Here is a 19,290-nt window from a genome sequence, read left to right on the forward strand (position 1 = left end):
AGAGAGAAGGAATGAGGAAGAGAGAGAGAGGGATGAAGAGAGGAAGAGAGAGAGAGAGGAAGTTACCCGGAAAGAGAGAAAAAAGGTTAAGAGGGAGATAGAAGAGTAAAGAAATGTGAGAATATAATTTCTTTCTTCTTAGATATAGTCAAGCAAATGGAGCTTCCATGCCCTTTCCAGATATCTATCTTCAACGTTATTTTCCCGTAAATATTTTACCGATTAAAATTTAAGGTCGTAAATATTATTACTGGCAGTGAAATTTAAGGTCGTAAAAATTTAAGGTCGACAAGAGATCCAACCAAACAACAGCATCAACTATAAAAACTATGCACGTTGGTTGATACTTTATATTTACGATTTTATAAGGTCCTAGACCACCCTTGAGAGTATTTCCCGCATATGGGCTCTGGCTGGCCAGTTCATAAACTTCCAGAAGTTAGATGAATTTCAAAAGGCATGATCCACAAACATCTTCAACCCATTTGTTATTGCACGACCACCATGAAAATGAAAAAATTAAGCGCATTAAGTCGAGTTCCGATCTAACAGGCCATGGTAATTAGCTTTATGAGAAGGCACATAAAGCTACTCTTGATCAAAACAGAGGAACAAGAAAGACTACCTTAAGTCACCTTCTTAATGGAATTGAAGTTCTGATGCCTTTCTTATGGAAGGTAAACCTCAACAAAATACAATCAATTATCCTCTTCAACACTTTTTCTTTACATGCCAACAAGAAAAAAAAAACTCAAACCGCAAGAACACCAACTCTGGTCAGAAAGTTAGTCGACGAAATCTACTAAACATGAAATGGGGGTGGAGAGAATTACTATGGATCGCATCGAAAATCAACAAAAAGGGTAATTCTGCTGAAAGGGATTATGAAAAAGGATCTAACCCGGTTAGTCTATTTTCTTACTAGGATCGTTGTTCTTGGTATCTTCAGCAGCTGTGATCAAGCTTGAATATCTCTTAATTCTCAAGGAAATGAGAATGCTGGAGAAGATTCCCAGCATAGGGAATAAGTAAGAGGAGAGATTGAATCTTCCTGAGCCAGTGGCAGATTCCATCGCGGCGCCGGCGAGGCTGCCGATGCTGGTGTTCTGCAGGATCATCGGAAGGCAGCCGATCGCAGTGGGCAGGAGGAAGTCCAGGAAGAAGCTTACATCTGTTGCAGCGAGGGAGTAGTTTATCATGTAGGATGGGAGAGGGGAGAATCTTGCCAAGAGGACGAATTTCCAGCCATCGTGTTCTACCCCTCTAACAAGAAGGTGGAAGTATCTGTTTCCTCGAACCCACTCCATCGCCGATTTGGAGCTCCTAAAGATCAATCTGGGGAAAAAGAAATGGCCAGGATGATAGGATTAGAAGATGAAGAAAGCTGTAAATGATAAGGAGCTGAACAAGATCAATCTGCAGAATAAGGAGCTTAATTTGTTAGTTTTTGTGAAATGTTGTTTTATGGTTCATCGAATGGCCTCTTGTTCGGGTGATAATCAATCTCATTCATGCTTCTCACAGGGATTGTTCTCCGATGATGATTGATCCGCTCCTCGTTTACCATCCTCGATCCTTCAAGAATGTTCTCTGGGAGAAGCCAGGTAAATTTTTTGTTTATTGTTCAAGAATAATCATTCGTTTGGCTGATAATCTCTCGGCCAAAGGACAGGTCAAATCTTGTTTCAAATTATCTCGCGTTTACTTTTCGATCTGATCTACGATTTCCCCTAAACCTTTGAAGAAAAACTCGTGATTCTCACAGAGGTTGTTCTCTCTCCATCCCGCGTTTGGCATTCTCGATCCTTCAAGAAAAATCTCAACTGAGAAGCCAAGTAAACCTATTAGTTGATTCTTTAAAAATCATCTCGTAAAGAAAAATCTAATGTTCGGCTGATAATCTCTCGGTGAGAATTCCGGCCTAGTTTCTTTCATTTCTGCAGAACTTTTCGATCTGATCACGATTTCCATTAAATCCATAAAAAAAACACTCACGCATCTCACAAAGATAGTTCTCCCGATGATGATGGATTCATCCGTCGATTACCATGCTCGATCCTAAAAGAATAATCCCATCACAGTCTAAAAGAATAATTATCTGACAGAGCCATTTTAAATTGGAAAGTCCAACAATTGGCCGGAAATCGCTTGCCAAAATCTATTCTTTGAAAGAAATCATGAATAACTAATAAATCGGCAAGATCTGCGAAACAAAAGGGGACGAACCTGCCGATCGAGAAGGAGAGAGACGCGCCGAGGAGCTTGGCGGAGAAGACACAGGCAACGGCGGGCAAGAATCCGAACAAGACAGGCGCCACCGCCTCGAAGAAAATGGCGTAGGGCAAGCACAGCGCGATGGTCACCGTGTGTAGCGTCACGAACACCGGCAGCGCCCACGGCCCCAATCTATCAGAAATCTGTCGCACAAACTCCATCGCCGCGTCCCTGTTCATCATCCTTCCACTGATCATCACCACCGCCGCTGCCACGAAGATCAGCAGCGCCACCTTCCTCCCCATTCTCCTCCCCGAGAACAAGCGCGACGATCCGCTAGAACAGAGAAGAAACTTGATCCACGGGTAAATAAAATAAACTTGTAAACATTATTATAAAGTGAATGTTGAAATGTAATCATTTCAAGAGAATTCAATGTTGAAATAAACTTGTAAACTTGTAAATATAACAGTCCCTCATCCTGCATGACGAATGTGGTTCTGTTTGTGCATGTGATACATAGATATGGTCGTTCAGTTATATTTGTGCGAATTGTTTGTTCTGTTCGGTTTTCAGAACAGAACAAAAATGAATTCGAACAGAACATCGCACAGATCCGTGTGCGGTTCTTTTGTTAGCTTTGTGCGAATTTTGTTCTAGTTTTGTGCGAATTTGTGTGATTTTTGTTTGTTTTTAAAATAAAAGAATAGAACAAAGAACAACGCCCCGTGCGGTTCTTTTGTGCAAATTTTTTGTTTGTTTCAAATGAACACAACATAACAACCATGTCTAGTGATACAGAATACTACAACAATTAATATAGATGATGTTAAATCAAGGTATAAGTATTTAATATACCCCTTCTTATCCTGAAAAATCAAGGTCACCTTGCATCCTTGAGCCGACAACTATTTTACGTCCCTCAGGGACCAGCGATGGTAGTATAAGAATATTCGCATGTTGTCCGTTGACTATGCCTTTCGGCCTGGTCTTAAGCCCTGACTCACCCTCCGTGGACAAACCTTGCAGAGGAGCCCTAAGGTTTTTGGGGCATTGGATTCTCACCAATATTTGTATGATTCAAGCCGACATTCTCACTTCCTGTCATTCACTCGTGCTTCCCAGGTGCTTCTATCTAAGGCAGAACGCCCCCTTACTATTGCATTTCTACATCCCACAGCTTTGGCAAATCGCTTAGGCCGTTCCTCTTTGGTACAAGAGCACTCAATTAGTGAGCTATTACACAATATTAAAAGGGTAGCTTCTTCTAGGCAAAACTCGCGCCTGTCTTGGCACTTCTATATCCTTTATCAATGAGTGATCATTTAAGGCTCTTGGCTAGCGATTTCGGGCTGCTTTCCCTCTCAACGATGAAGCTTATGCCCCTTTGTCTTGCTCGCTGACCTTGACCTCTGTTTTTTGGGGGTCATAGCTAGTATTAAGAGTTTGCCTCAATTTGGTACTGCTCTTGTGGCTTGCACCAAAACTCTGTTTCGCCCCTAGATGTCCGTTTGCTATGCCTCAATACATTTTGGGGGGAACCAGCTAGCTATGGGTTTGAGTGGCATTTCACCCCTAACCACACTCACATACTGATTCTTCAACGTTAGTTGGTGCGGTCCTCTACTTAGTTTTACCCAAGCTTCATCCTGGTCATGGATAAATCACCCAGGATTAGGTCCATAAGCAGTGATAATTTCCCTATATAAACTCGCTTTTACTACAGCTCTGGTGGATTCCCTTAACCAAGCCAAAACCTATGAGCCGCCGGCTCATTCTTCTCCCACTGCTTGAGAGCTCACAGTTTCATGTTCAATTTTTCTCCCTAATGGGGTTTCTTTTCGCCTTTCTCTATATCGCTGGATATAATTCTTAATATGTATTAAAATCCATCTAATATTTTAAATTTTCATGCAAGAAAGTCTCACATAAGAGAGAGGAGAAAGTAGGAGACATCAGAGGCAGTGAATACCTGATGAAGTTAATTGTAACAATAGAAGCATTAATTCAAAACTGTAATACCAGAGAGAACCATAAAGAACATGGCGAACCAAAAAAAGTAAACAAAATCAAAGAAATAATTGATAAAAAGGTATGCCTTATAAACATTAGAACTTTTAAGTTGTATAGAGAAAAGGGAAATTAAAAGATCAGTACAAAATTGGGAGAGATGGGGAGAGATCATTGGAGAAATGGAGAGGTTGACAGATAAACTATAAAAAGAAAGAACAGAGATCCAGATTAAAGAGAGAGAGATCACTAGAACAAGAGATAGAGATCAGGAGAGAGAGAGCAGCAGAAACAAATTTGAGATATGCCAAGAGAGAGAAGAGAGAGCAGAAGCGAAGTAGAGAGATATCAAGAGAGAGCAGAAATGAAATAGAGAGAGATATATATAGATACAATGATAACTAGACAGAGAAAGACTTCAATCATAAAATAGAGAGTTTATAGAGAGAGGATGGGGGGTAAATAGAAAGATCAGAGACGAAATAGAGAGAGAGAGAGACGGAACCATAAAATGAATAGTAAGACAGCAGAATCGGAGAGAGAGAGAGAGATAGAATCAATATTTTAGAGATAAGACATTGATTTGGTCTGAAGGCTGAGAACAGATTTTCGGTTTGTCAAAAGAACCCAAATCGACAGTGTCGGCTCGGTTTGGGTCGGTCTAGAGAAGTTGGAGGTATGACGGATGACAATTTTGGACGGATCGAACGGGACTGAACGGGTTTCCGTCCAGTCATCTGTCCATAACACTTAAGTTCATCAGTTTTGCCATCCCTCTGGACTTCATCATCGTCACAACTCCTTCATCAGTCCCGCTCCGTCATTCGTATGTTATAGAAAATGGAACTGATGATGAACGAATGGATGACGAGAGACTTCCATTTTCTAAAAAATCTAGTTTTAATAGTTAAAATTATAGGATGTTGTATATTTCTAAGGGTTATACATGGGCAAAGGATTAAGTACTCCTGTTGTTGGAACTCCTCTGTTCCTCCAGTTGCTTGTCGCGCCCGCTTCCGCTGCCTTCACCCATCACCTGACGCTTGGAGCGGTCGCCCATCGCTTGGTGCCGTCACCCGTAAATAATAATTAGTCTTTTATACAACTTTTCAGGTGTATCCTTTGAGCCGCTTTTATTATGATCATGTGTTGATTACCATCCCAACATCTTCACCCTCCATTCTCGTTCTCTCCCCAATATAAACTTGTGAGTTCATACCAATGGTATCTGAGTTAGTATCAATGGTATCTTAAGTTGATAATGGTACATGATGCATAGTGATGGGGGACCATCCAACTTCGAAGACACCGTTGAACCAGTTCGTCGAGTGAGGGTTCACACACGAGACCCAGCCTTCGGAGTATCCGGCCTAGTCAATGGGCCACAACGGTTTTATGTTATCTGATAAGCCAAAAATATGGGTAAAATTATGCGGTTTTTAGCCCTTGTTGTTGTAAATTTTAGCTTATACAATAATATTTATAAAAACTCTACTTAAGATGTGTAGTGATAAGTACGAGTGTCGTCCAAGGGAAGCTAGTAAGGAATTCAATTTGATGATCTTCTTGGTAGTTTAACCCTAATTAGAGTGAATTTGATCTTCAATGAGGATCAACTCACCCTAATTAGAAGAGAAATTTAGAAGGGGGGTAGAAGAGATGAGATGAATAGAAGAAATAGGGAGCTCTAGATTGGCTTCTTTGATCCAAATAAAAGGGTCCAAGAGGTCAATTAGAGAGGTTGATAAGGAAGTTTTGATTTGAGTTGGGTTGGTTTTGTAAGTTTGATAATTCAGAAATAAAATGGGGGTAATTTAATCTCCTAAAAATTAAATCAAAATTTTTTAGAGTTTTTCTTTGGGAATGCAGTTGAATGCCTAGTTAAATCCCTCAAATTCTCCTCTCAATCCTAATCAGGGCTTGTACATGCCGCTCAAGCCAAGCGATTTAGAAGTTCAGATCAGAATCAAGAAGAAGAAACAAGAAATTGAACTAATTTCATTCAAAATGCACCAAAATTCAAATACAATGAAAGGAAAATGTACCATACAGGTTGATCCAGGCTGGGGCTCCTCTCTGTCTTGCAGTTGTGATAGAGCACCATCAAGAATGACCCCTCCCTCTCAAAATTCGGCTTTTATACCTAGGTAAAATGGAATAAATTACCATTTTACCCCTAATTAGTAATTAAATTTTATCTATCAATTCAGGCTTGATCTCAATGATCCAACCATATAGATAGAAAGAGGGGATCAAAACGAGCAAATCCATAAAAAAATCATTTCAAACGGACTTCTGGATCAAAAGTTATGAATAAATGAATTTAAACCAATATTAGCCATTGGATTTAAACTCATTTATTCATGTTTATATTTTTTTTGGCTCGCGCTGAGGTGTCCTCCATTGATTGGATGACGACTCTTCAACTCCTCCAAGCAGGCACATCCTTGGCGCGCCACGTACCCACCTGACAAAAAATAAAAACAAAAAGAGTTGTCAAACGGCGCGTTTGGAATCCATTTCAATACGCACGTACATGTGCGTTTCTTCATCTCTCTGTCCACTTATACTTCACCATGTCACCGCCATACACGCGCATTGTATGCGCTGTGTGGGCGGTGACTTTACCTCCCAGCGCTGGCTCTCATTACACGCCGTCGGATTATCATCCGACGGCTACGATGAGGCCACGTCAATCGGACGGAGGCTTCCTTGCAAATTTGTAAGAAGACCCTTCTGAATTTCTGGAATCACTATATGACGCCGCCCACAAGTAATTGCGCATATACCCTTTGCGCACTCTCTCTCCTCCGCTTTTTTTCCTAAAACATTAAAACAATTAATAAAACATTTGCAATAAACCCAAAAACTTTTTTAAATCACATCTTTACGCCTGCAGTCACGACCGAGAGCTGTTTTGAGGGTCTTTTGCAACGAAACTTTGCAAAGAGGCCCTTCAAAGTTCGAAAATGATGTAAATACTTTTTTTCCTCTTATAAATATACCTTTTTTCCTTAGAATAAATACATTTCCTCTTCAAAAAAATCTCAGAAAAATCCTAAAAATTCGTAAAAATTTCTAAAAAATTCATTGATTCATCCCCAAACTAATAAATCCCAAAATGAAATATTAAACTTGCCATTTTCATTCAAAAATAGTTATTTCGAGCTCCAATAAATCCTTTAAAATTCATAGAATTAACAGAAAATTAGGGAAAAATCAGAAATCACTTAAAAACAATATTTTCATGTAAATATATTATAACAACCCCATTTTAAGCTCTTTAAATGCATAAAATTGTGCTAATAACATGAAATAAAGATCGAATTTAGGGTGTTATCATTATCTTTCCTTACATTTTCCTTGTTTAGTAGGTCATGTATGTCGGCTGCGTATGTGTTTGTTTTTTGTTTGTTCGCACGTGTTTGGACCGCCGTATGGACCTACACGTTTGCGCGTGTGTGAGTCCATGCACGGGCATGTTAGGGGTCTCTCTCTCTCCTATTAGGGGGGCCTAATTACTTTAATTGGGCCTTCTCCCCTATATTTCTAAGGGGGAAGGCCTATATTTGCCCCTATAAAAGGTGGGGCCGCCAATAGGAGAGGAGAAGAGAAAAAAAGATTGAAAAAAATGTGAGTTTTAAGGATTTTTCCCCGATTTTTTAGTGTTTTTTAGTTTTTGTAGTATTTACGAAACTGCTACTACGAAAATAGAGAGAAAAATCCCTAATCTTGATCGCCGAAAACCACCGTTGCCGCCGTCTTCGCTAGAACTTCGGCTACCGCCGCCTGCCAGTGCCCTGCCTGCGACCACGCCCGCCCTCACCGCTCTTGAGACATCATGGGCCGCCCGTGCCACTCTCGCGGTCTGCTGCACTAGGTGCGGCTGCCCACTGCAGCCGGGATTACAGCTGTGGCTGCCAGCCGCCACTGCGACCACAACTGCTGCCGCGATTGCAATTGCCAACCACGGCTACAACCCTTGCCGTTGCCACGCCGCCATGCCTCGCGGCCTCTGCACTGTCATGCCTTGCTGACGTCGTGCCTCATCGCGCTATGCCGCCATGCCTTGTTGCCACCCGCCATCGTTGTCGTCACACCCGGATGCCACCGCGCCTTGCCACTACGGCGTTGTCGTGCCACCTCTACCGTTCTGCTGCACTGCCCTGCCTTGTCGGCGCCACACTGCCATGCCCAGCCGTTGCATTCGCTGCCGCCGTACCTCGCCACCTCGCCGCGACACCACAACCTGCTACTGTTGCACCAATGTTGCGCCCATTGCTGCGTTCGCTGTCATGAGCACAACCACGTCTACTCATGGCGGCACGTCTATTCACACTGTTGTGTCTATCTGGGTTGTCATCCCGCATATGTGGGGCTTGTCACACACTACTGTCAAATCAGACATCGCCGTTTGCTGCTACCGACACGCTCATAACTCCCGCTCGGCGTTATATTATTTCTTCATGTGCCTCCGAACGTTTTCTCCACCGCCGGGGGTTAGATTAGTGATAGATAGGATTCTCGTTCTGAAGGGATAGGATTTCAATCGGTACGTCCTTGGTTGGGTCTGTCGAGGGTGTGTGCATTAATGGAAGTAACCGAGGTCGCACCGCTGGTCTTCGATCCGACGTCCGGATCATCGGGAGCCTAGTGGCATTCCCAGGTCTTACTTATAGTGATTTAGTGTTCGTTGGTGCCTGTCGACGTTGGGTGACTTACTTCTCATCGATTTCATCATCGCATCATCAATTGCATTAATCCACATAAGTTATCTCCACTACATGACATGACTGCCCTCGCCCTCCATGTGGTGTAACACGAGCCGTTCTATCCCGGCGTTCTTCGCGTTACATCACATAGCATGATGAATCTATTCAATTGTCAGTGTCTTTTATGGTCGTGGTATTTCTGCTGAAACCATGACTTGGATATTCCGATATCGTTCCCCATTCAAGTAAAGTGTGAAGAAAATAAGCAACTGATAATCCTTAAAGGGATGTCGCTACTAGATCCGGCAGAAGAAGGATTTGAGGAGAGAAAATGCATGAGTCATGCTCCCGCTCAAATCTCCTTAAATTAGAGTAGGGAAGCAAAGTTCAAAATTACAAGAAAAGATATTTCTTGTGGGTATTGATAAGATACTAATCATCATGTTTAATCAATGATTATTTTGCTTTATAAATTGTGTGACAAAGATATTTCCCACATTTACTTAGACTGACCTTGGTCAAAAGTGTATATCTCTATCTCTGTGAATGAAGCAGATAGAGTGTAGTAAAAGATCAACCATTTTAGTGTTTACTTCAATCGCCTCCAATCAGCCAAAAATGAACATTACATCACAAGTATGTGGAGATTTCCACCTTTCCCTAAGTACTCCATTTATGTGACCATATATTTTTTTAGCTGGAGGTGGAAATTGTCGTGTGTGCAAAATCATAAAAAATACTTATAATCATGCTTAATGACGATGATTCAACTGCTAATCATCTTGAACTTCTCATCTGTATTTCTGCATGGACAAAGAGGCGAGGCCAAGCTTTTGATAGAAGATTGGGAAGGGGCTGTGAGTGGTCTCAAGTATGTTGATACTTTGGATGGATATATGACCGATCGAGTGATGGGTTTTATCCAACTCTATACTGCATATTTTTCCTCAGATGTTATGCAGACAGAATATACTGGAATCCAACTCCATTACATCAAATTGTGATGATGTGAATTATAATGATGATGATGCTGTATTCTTTCTGTACCACTGCATGTTTAACATGGTCCCACCACTTATTGGAAACCATGTGGATGGCCCCCAATAATTTTTTAACAGAAAAATATTTTTTATGAAGGTCCCATATGCAGTCATTTTTAAGATGTTTTATTCTTGAGTTATTTATTTTAAACACGTGTCACTCTTTGGCATTTTTATTTTATTTTTATCTGATCAAGCTTCCATTTCTGCACCAAAACATGCGTTGGAATCTATATGTATGCCTCAACTTAGAGTAAGTTGGCAATTTTTTCCAGGAGAAAAGTATTTCCTGAGTAATATCAGATTTTCGTGGAGTCCAGTGCGTACAATGTACCGCCCCATCGCAGTGAAGGCGAGCAGGAGGTGGGGGTAGGTAATGATAGTAGGAACTACCCTCAAGGGCGAAGTCAAATTCGAGGAAGCCACTTAGGGCAAAAATCTTCAAGTACTTCATGCCATTGGACGATTTGAAGTATATATGTGAACTGTGCCATGGTATAAACTCCGCAAACAAAGTCTACTTATAACGAAGTAAAGATGGGAGCACAAATGTTTTATGGCGATATTTACAAGCAGTTCATTGGAAGGTACATGATGAACTCAAAGGTATAGCGACTTTGCAATGTTCCGTTGCAGAAGTATTTTCCAACTTGTCCTCAACAAAACAGTACTACACTTGTGTTACTCTAGAGGCGGAGAAGCAAGAAATTCTCCGGCTTATCGTCTGTATTGCACTGCCATGCATTCATTTGCTAACACATGCATTCCAACGAACATGGCAATTCAGAACACAGTCCAATTGCAAGACGTATGGATGGTGGGTAATTAAGGACACTGACAAGATAGAGTACACTCAACTGAATAAAGCTATTCCAAATAGGTTCAATGATGTACATTGTGTGTCCCTCACAGTGGATGCTTGGACTACAAACGGTTATGCCTTCTAAGTTGTAACTAGCCATTGGATCAATGCAGAATGGAAGCTTCAAGAGCAAATTCTTGGCATACGTCACATCAAAGACAAGCATGATGGGGAGACAATGAGTGGGCTCGTTGTTGATGTCCTAGAAGATTTTGACCTTCACTCTAAGGTATGATCAACATTTTCATTCCCATCGATATTTCTCACTGCCGACATTTTTATTAGCATAAATATCTAAATTTTCACTAACATGCAGGTCTCTATTGTCACTATCGACAACGATGCAAACAACACAAAAATGATGTAGTTTTCTGGAGAGAAGGTTGCAGCCTATGAATCCCGCATTTAGTATTGATCGACATTTGCCATATGTGGCACATGTCTTGAACTTGATTGTGAGGGCGAGCCTAAAAAGCCTTTGCTTGACACCAACAGGAATAGAGCAGTGTGTATGTGACGAGGTTAGAGATCAATTGACACATCATATCGACGTAACAGGACCTCTCTTGGGGAGGCAGTGGCCCGAGTTCGCGAACTTGTAAAGGCTATCTCTCGTTCACCTAAAAAGAGGGAGAACTACAAGCAGATATGCAAGCTTCTTGCAAAGACAAAAAATGACAAAGTGCTTCTAGATTGCCCAACAAGGTAGAACTCAATGTACACTATGCTTGCGGTGCCATAGATAAGCGAGATGTTCTTGATCAAATGGCGCGTGCGCTCGTCTCAATGAGCAGGAAGAATTACAGCTTAGAGTTTGAGGAATGGGCTATGTTGGAGGGTTTTTATAATATATAATTGATATTTCTCGAGGCAACTAACTTCATAAGTAGTTCATAGGTTGTCATTGCAACTATAGTGCTTGTCGTGATAAGGACTATATCAGATCACCTTAGTGATGCCAAGGATTGATTCGACAATGATGATATTTTTGCCGTGATGGATTTGTTACCAAGCTCACAGAAGGAATCAATTCAGGATGCATGCAAGGCCATGCAACCTAAGTTTGACAAATATGAAAGTATCATACGCCGTAATGAATGCATTGGAGCATCAACGCTTCTTGATACGTCAATGAAGATAGCTCTGATCGATCCTCGAAGCCTTGACGACTTCATTGCGTACCTGCTATCTTGCCTCCATTAGTTCACTTACTAATGATGACCATCCCACTCCAACGGATGTGCATGAGTCTTGAGATATTTACCTACATACTCCTGCAATTGCGAAGACAATGAAGGAGGCCACGAACATCGAGCTTCTGCGAGCAGTCATATAAGCAGGGGATCCTTCGCTTTTTTTCCTTTCTTATTTGTTTCCTTAGGTGTAAGACATGTTTTCATGTATAACACTTTGATAACTTTATGAAGATTATTTAAGTTCTAGAGCATTTATAGTTCGCCATCCTCATCCTCGGCAGTGGTCCTCCTGTTCCCGTCCTCCGCGGTCGTCCACCCGTGCTCTGCCGGCGTCCACCCCGTCCTCAATCGTCCCCGTCCCCGTCCTCGCTTGTCGTCCACACGTCCCCGTCCTTGGCAGGCATCCACCTCGTTCTTGGTCGTCCACCCGTTCCCGTGCTCGGCAGTCATCCACCTGTGCTCGACGGGCGTCCACCCGTCCTCAGTTTTCGTCGTCCCCGTCCTCCCTTGTCATCCATGCGTCCCTGTCCCCTGCAGGCATCCACCCCGTCCTCGGTCGTCTCTGTCCCCGTCCTCGCTTGTCGTCCATGTGTCCTCGGCAGGCGCCCACCCATCCTCGGCTGGTGTCCACCCAGTCCTCGATCGTCCCCGTCCCTGTCCTCGCTTGTCGTCCACACGTCCCCGTCCTCGGTGGGCATCCACCCCAGCCTCGGTCGTCCCCGTCCCCATCCTCGCTTGTCGTCCATGTGTCTCCGTTCTCGGGGGACGGCCACCCCCTCCTCGGTTGTCCCCGTCCCCGTCCTCGCTTATCGTCATCCCTGCCCTCATTTTTTCAAATGAATAAATAGCTTTTATAGTTTTTTAAATAATATTTCTTCATTATTCCGTCATCCAAAAACATTATCAGTCATCCTCAGTCATCCGTCATTTCCATCCCCCATCATCCGTCACAGATGACGAATGATGAATGACTCAAGGATCTTCGTTCAGTCATCCGTCCGTCCGTCGCTCCAGACAGTGAAGGATAGATGACGGTTTTCGGACGGATGACGATCTGTCATCGGTCCAAGGTCGGTCCCTAAATCCTGCTTATTATTTTATTTTAACGTTGAATCCTCCGAAATAATATTTTTAACTCCTGAATGGTATAAATATGGGCGATTTTTTCCGACAATTTCCCCCCAAACGATCCTCTCGAGTCTCGAGTACAGCAGTGATCTCCTGCAGATGCCGCCATGAGTCTTCCTGAGAGGCGACCACGTAGCAAGCCAGCAAAGCTCGCCGCCGCTCACCATGCGTCCTGCGCAACCATCTTCTTCCTCCTCTATGCGGCTGAATTTCTTCGATCCGCCCCAATTGTGGCCGCAGACGTAGCACGGCGCCGGCATTTCCCGGAATCTATGGTATTTGGTTGAAACTCCAATTATGTTACTCCATCTATGTTTCTGGCTACCTGGATCGCTCGTGGTTGATTTTCCTTGTCCCTATTTGTCTTGGATTGGGACAAATCAGCTATAATTCGCCCGCGGCAACGGATCAGTCGATTTTTTCCTAATTTTTTCGAACAGAAGACTTTGCTTTCGTTTTTAAATACCGAATCTATTGTTTGAACATGAAAATCAATTACACGTATTTATTAATCTCTAAGTCCATTACCGTTTCGGCATCACAGACAGATTGCTCTCGCATAGAGAAAAAGATGCAATACAAATAGTTGTGCAGACTTATTTTCCTCTCTCTATTATTCAAACCCTTTGCCAGATGGCGCGGAGTATCATCTTCCGGGACACTTAGGGGTTGCTGTTACAGAGAGAAAACTTGAAATATATAGAGCTATGCAGATTTATTTTCCTCCAATTATTCCTCCAACTATTTTACGATATGCATCCCTCTTTTGATCACACCACATTACCACATAATTCCATTTTTTATTTTTATCTCAACCAATTACCATCCAATTCGATGTATTTAACTCTCTCATTGCTTCACCGTTTCGGCATCACCTGCAGGTTGCTGTTAGAAAGAAAACTCGAATATATATGTAGTTATACGGACTTATTCTCCTCCAATTATGTTACTCTCCATGCATCTCTTTCCCTTGATCACTGTTAATTTCCATCCCATTCCACATATGTCACCTCTCATTCATTGCCGGTTTTGCATCACCAACAGATTGCTGTTACCTAGAGAAAACTTGAAATAACATTTATTGTTAAATGGAAATAATTTTCTCCCATTATTTTTTAAATTGTTCACCAGTTGGTGTTGACCATAATCTTTGCGGCACGTACATATTGCTGTTGTAGAAAAAAAAACATGAAATAAATTTCTACTCGTACAGACTTATTTTCCTTTATCATTCAAATTATTTGCAAAAAAAGGCACCGACTGTCTCTTAATTTCTTGACCTGAAAGGCGCTTTCCAGCCATTTGAAGAACCTGTGGGGACTTTCTTGTCCCAGAAAACGACTTAGCTCTCGGATGCAGGTCAAAGGATACTATAAAATTTGGAAGGTAGGGGTAGATAGATAAGATACAAAAACATCGAGGGAGTGAGAGATTACTGTAGACACTTTCATCATTGACTTCTTGTGTCTCACATCTCAAGTTGAGTATTACTTGCAATAATAAATTTTTTTTTAATTTTAGGTCAAAAAAGAAGCTCCACTGGTCAAACATGCTGATGAAGATGAGGATGACAAGGCACTGCACCTCAAGGATACGCTAGATCTCTTCGATGTCGATATTTTCAATATTTCCAAGGCAAACTCAGTTCTCTTTTCTTTTTTACTTTTTTTCTAAATTTGCACCGGCTATGATGAAATGGCCCACAGAGAGTAAATCTATCAGGAAATGGCCCGTTTTCTGATCATTCTGATTGATGAGTAAACATCAAGAAAAATTCCCCTCAAAAGTTGGAACGGGGTATAGATTTTCCCTTTTTCAACATCTCCAAGGCAGAAGCAATACTAGTTTTCTTCTCCAATTTTCAACATTACCCCGGGCTACGGCGAGATGTCCCACAGAAACTAAAACTGCCAGGAAATAAATGGTCCATTTTCCGAAAATTCTGGTAGATCATGAAACTTCAAGAAAACTTCGTCTAAAAGTTGGATGAGTATCTATTTTATGTTGTTTTCCTCTCTTTAGGTTAAGGAGATGGTCAAAGGGGCGAGGGAGCTGAACGTACCTGCATTTGGACAAGATCGAAAGCTGGTTTCCTCTGAAGACGGAGGCCTACACTACCCATCTGTTCTAGTCTTCAATTCCGACTGGAGTTCTAACAAAGCTCAGAGAATCAGCCCTCGGTTCAACTATCCTACTGCTGCAGGCACGAAGAAGCCCAGCAATGAAGAAGACATTGCCTTCATGAGTGTGGGTTCTCTTGGATTTCACAAATCTGCCCTCCAGTATTTCCCATTTACATTTCTTACAGGTATAGTTCTGGATCGTCCCGGACGTGGACGATGGACGGGATGGGACGAATTTCGTCCCGTCCAACGTCCGGATTCAGTATAGGGACAAAGGAGGGGACGAATTTTCGTCCGACGGTACGAAAACTGTCCCGTCCAGCCCTCCCGGGACGAATTTTCATCCCGTCCGGGGAAAAAACCGTCCCATCCCGCGTCCCGGACGAAAAAAACCATTTGATATTTGTAGTATATTAATATAGATTTTTCTAAGTTTTTTAGGGAAATATGGAGGAGAGAGAATCCAAATGGACATATGTACAATTGTTTCTGAGCGTCGTCAGTTTGCAGGTGCAAAAAAATACAGGGACTTTGATGCAAATTGTCAGAGTGAGGCCACATGGCTACATCTGAACCGTCGGATGTGAATCCGGTAGTTTTTTCGTCCACATTCGTCCGTCCATTGTCAAAGACTTCCGGGCAGACAGTTTTTTCGTCCCACGGGACGAAAACCGTCCCGTCCGATGGTCCCTGGGACGAATTTTCGTCCCGAATTTCGTCCATACCCTTGGACGGGATGATTTTTTCGTCCCGGGACGAAAAAATCGTCCCGTCCGCGTCCCTGAACTATACTTGCAGGTAAGACTGAAACGGATGACAAACCGTCAATCGTTCAGTCCTTTACCATCATCAGTCACCCATCCTTACCTCTGAATGGAAACGGAAGGAAATCCTTCCGTCCCGTTTCGTCATGAAGTGGCACTTCTTCAATCGTGACATTCTGTCACGATTGATTGACCTCAGTGCCGTCCCGTCCTATTCAGTCTTCCGTCATCCTTCTCTAAGCCTTGCCAGTTTGTACAGGTCCTGGAGCTTGCAGAGCTGATCAGGACGAGACAGATCACGTCTCAGGAGCTCGCCCGCATCTTCATAACGAGATTGAAGAAGTGGGTCTTGCCACCCGTGACGTCATTCTCACCCCAGGGTGACATCATTTAATTTATCTCCGCAGATATGATCGTGTTCTGGAAGCGGTGGTCACAGTTACAGATGATCTGGCGTACAGTCAGGCGAAGAGGGCAGATGAACTGCTTCAGGCGGGCACGTATTTGGGTAAGAATGAATTTAAAAACAACTTTTTTACTGCAAATTTATTAGTAATTAATCACGGAAGGAACTGAAGTTATTGATGTGAAGGGCCACTACATGGGATACCGTACGGTCTGAAGGATATAATAGCAGTCCCAGGTTATAAGACAACGTGGGGTTCGAAGGCGTTCAAAGACCAGGTCCTGGACTTGGAGGCGTGGGTCTACCAGAGGTTTTTTTCACTTGCTCAATAGGTTTGATGTTCTTCAGAGATCGGCAATAATTGAATTTTTCATGGAAAATCGTCCTTTTTTTTCTGCTCAATAGGTTAAGATCTGCTGGTGCGGTTCTCGTTGGGAAACTGGTCACTGGGTCGCTAGCCTATGATGATATATGGTTTGGCGGGAGGACAAGAAACCCGTGGAACGTTAAGGAGTTTTCAACAGGATCATCAGCTGGGCCTGCCGCCTGCACTTCTGCTGGTGACTTGCTCAATCTTTCGATCCATTCCCGGACTCACATTATCTGTCTTTCTATATTTATTTATACTAATACGTACTTTTCCAATGCTGTGTCCGTTTATATAGATAGATACATAATTATACATCGTTGCCTCACGATTTGACTGATAACCAAGATCGTTTACGTTTAAAATTGAAGGGATGGTTCCATTTGCAATTGGATCAGAGACAGCCGGCTCGTTGACTTATCCGGCTGCACGTTGTGGGGTGACAGCTCTGAGACCGACCTTTGGGACGGTTGGGCGAAGCGGCGTTATGAGCATTTCTGAGAGTCTGGTTGATTTCCCTTTTTTGATTTGCCAAAATTGTCATCACTTGAAACAGTACTAATTTTCTTAGAATTTGGCTTTCAGGATAAGCTTGGCCCCATCTGCCGAACCGCGGCTGACTGCGCAGTCATCATTGATACCATAAGGGGGCATGATCCGAACGACCCGTCATCAAGGGAAGTCAACTTGATGGACCCATTTCGCGTTGACCTGAAAAAGCTCAGCGTCGGGTACTTAAAAGATGCTGACACGGAGGTTAGTCTAGGCGACATTTATAAATAATTTCATAAAAAAATAAGTAATTTCTTTGGCAGATGGTTGACGTGCTGGCTTCCCAAGGAGTGGAAATGGTGCCTTTTGAGCTGAGATACAGCGTGGAATCTGCTCAGTCGATCCTTAACTTCACAATGGACGTGGACATGCTGGCTCATTTCGACAAGTGGCAGAGATCTGGTCAGGATGATGAATACGAAGCCCAAGACCAGTGGCCTGTGGAGCTGCGCAGGGCTCGGCTTGTTCCAGCTGTGGACTACATCCAGGTCTGAAGCGCCTTCACCTCTCTTCATCTGTCTCTATCTGTCTCCATTTCTTTTAATTTCCTGCGTCTTTCACCTCGCTGCAAATATCTCTCCCTCTCCCTCTCTCTCTCTCATAATTTCTTTTACTTTCCTGGGTCACTCCCTATTTTTTCATTCACTTCACCCTCTACTGCAAAATTTCTCTCATTTCCGTCACTCCCTGTTTTTTATTCACTGTACTCTCTACTGCGAAATCTCTCTCCCACTTGTGTTAATCCATGCATTTCCTTCATTTCTCTCTGTTTTACGATACACGTCTCTCTCCTCCCCAACATTTATGTCACTTCGTGTTCTTCACTTTTCCCTCCCCATTTCAGTTGGCATTTTCTTTACCTCACCTCCCCATTTCAAGGGAAATATATCTCTGTTTTTTTTCTTCACCTCTCTCAACTGCCAAGTGCCAAATCTCTCTCTCTCTTCCCATTTCTGTCACTCCCAGCGTTTCATTCACTTCTCTATCTCCTGCAAATTCTCTCTCTCAAATTCGGTCACTGACTGCGTTTAATTCACTGCTGTCTCCACTCCATGATCACTCACCTTCTCTCCCCCTTTCTGTCTCTACATTGTTCCTCTTTTCACTCAACTGCAAAATATTCATTTTTCACTGCAGCAAAAGAAATCTCCCTCAGCATTTCTGTCACTCTCTGCGTCCTCTCTCAACTGCAGAAAACCCCTCTCGCAGTTTTTCTTCTTTCCTTCTTTCGTTATTTCTCTGAAAACAAATCCAAACGTGAAAAGAACAAGCTAGGCAAACAAAGAAATAACACAAACCGAAACCAAAGCTTTTATTATTTTCTTGTTCATATAACTTCAAAAACTTACTGGCTGTGGGCAGGCGCAGAGGGCGCGGGGGAGGCTGATCCAAGAAGTCCGCGAGAGTTTCATTGTGGACGCCTTCATCGGAAACGCCACGGACTGGGAAAAGGTCTGCGTGGGTAACCTCGTGGGAATGCCAGTAGTTGTTGTTCCCACAGGCTTCGAGGAGATCGACGACCCACCCAAAGGGGGAACCCAACGGAGAACCACCAAGACTACCGGAATATACGCCCCTCCAGATCATGATCACATTGTAAGTTTCGATCTATAATCATTCAAGTCGATTCTGCCCCGTTCCTTTTAATTTAATCAGAATGTGTCTCCAGGCTCTGGCACTGGGCATGACTTATCAGTCTGTAACTGATCACCACAGACAACGCCCACCAATAGACGACGCGATGGAGGAAATTGTTAGTTCTCCCCCATCACCCTAGATTTTGTATTATTTCTGTCTTCCAGTCACCTACAGCTTCAGCTGCCCGGGTGACTGTTGTTTTATTTGTACGGTAATAGAAAGCTTCCTCCTGGTAGTTAATCCCCAAACAACGACTCCCATCCTGCTACATATAGATG

General features: G+C 42.9%; 2 protein-coding genes across 4 annotated transcripts; one reads left to right on the forward strand and one right to left on the reverse strand.

The window, feature by feature from the left end:
• Positions 1-684: 684 nt before the first annotated feature.
• Positions 685-2,691, reverse strand: LOC144704207 (SNARE associated Golgi protein family). The gene is made up of 2 exons (XM_078576523.1): positions 2,227-2,691; positions 685-1,335 (listed from the first exon to the last, which is right to left on the reverse strand). Exons 1-2 carry the CDS (start codon positions 2,517-2,519, stop codon positions 906-908), a joined length of 723 nt encoding a protein of 240 aa, XP_078432649.1. The 5' UTR covers positions 2,520-2,691; the 3' UTR covers positions 685-905.
• Positions 2,692-13,207: 10,516 nt separating this feature from the next.
• Positions 13,208-19,247, forward strand: LOC144704801 (Amidase family protein). 3 transcript variants are annotated; one of them, XM_078577328.1, is made up of 13 exons: positions 13,208-13,437; positions 14,450-14,548; positions 14,684-14,797; positions 15,185-15,409; positions 16,309-16,391; positions 16,457-16,557; positions 16,642-16,765; positions 16,861-17,015; positions 17,194-17,330; positions 17,408-17,578; positions 17,638-17,862; positions 18,737-18,970; positions 19,044-19,247. In XM_078577328.1, exons 1-13 carry the CDS (start codon positions 13,270-13,272, stop codon positions 19,149-19,151), a joined length of 1,944 nt encoding a protein of 647 aa, XP_078433454.1. In that variant the 5' UTR covers positions 13,208-13,269; the 3' UTR covers positions 19,152-19,247. The 3 variants fall into 3 exon arrangements, with proteins under 3 accessions (XP_078433454.1, XP_078433456.1, XP_078433457.1); XM_078577330.1 differs by lacking the exon at positions 14,450-14,548; XM_078577331.1 differs by lacking the exons at positions 13,208-13,437; positions 14,450-14,548; positions 14,684-14,797 and adding an exon at positions 14,832-15,107.
• Positions 19,248-19,290: the final 43 nt, after the last annotated feature.

Source organism: Wolffia australiana, chromosome 6, assembly GCF_029677425.1.
Source record: "Wolffia australiana isolate 7733 chromosome 6, ASM2967742v1".
Taxonomy (NCBI): domain Eukaryota; kingdom Viridiplantae; phylum Streptophyta; class Magnoliopsida; order Alismatales; family Araceae; genus Wolffia; species Wolffia australiana.

Bases quoted from the DNA above. Each gene is read 5' to 3' on its own strand.
- LOC144704801 (XM_078577328.1), top strand. From the start codon at position 13,270: ATGAGTCTTCCTGAGAGGCGACCACGTAGCAAGCCAGCAAAGCTCGCC. The intron at 17,016-17,193 runs GTGACTTGCTCA...TTAAAATTGAAG, and splicing joins TGCCGCCTGCACTTCTGCTG to GGATGGTTCCATTTGCAATT. The intron at 17,331-17,407 runs GTTGATTTCCCT...TTTGGCTTTCAG, and splicing joins TGAGCATTTCTGAGAGTCTG to GATAAGCTTGGCCCCATCTG.
- LOC144704207 (XM_078576523.1), bottom strand. From the start codon at position 2,519: ATGGGGAGGAAGGTGGCGCTGCTGATCTTCGTGGCAGCGGCGGTGGTG. The intron at 1,336-2,226 runs GTTCGTCCCCTT...CTTTTTCCCCAG, and splicing joins CTCTCCTTCTCGATCGGCAG to ATTGATCTTTAGGAGCTCCA.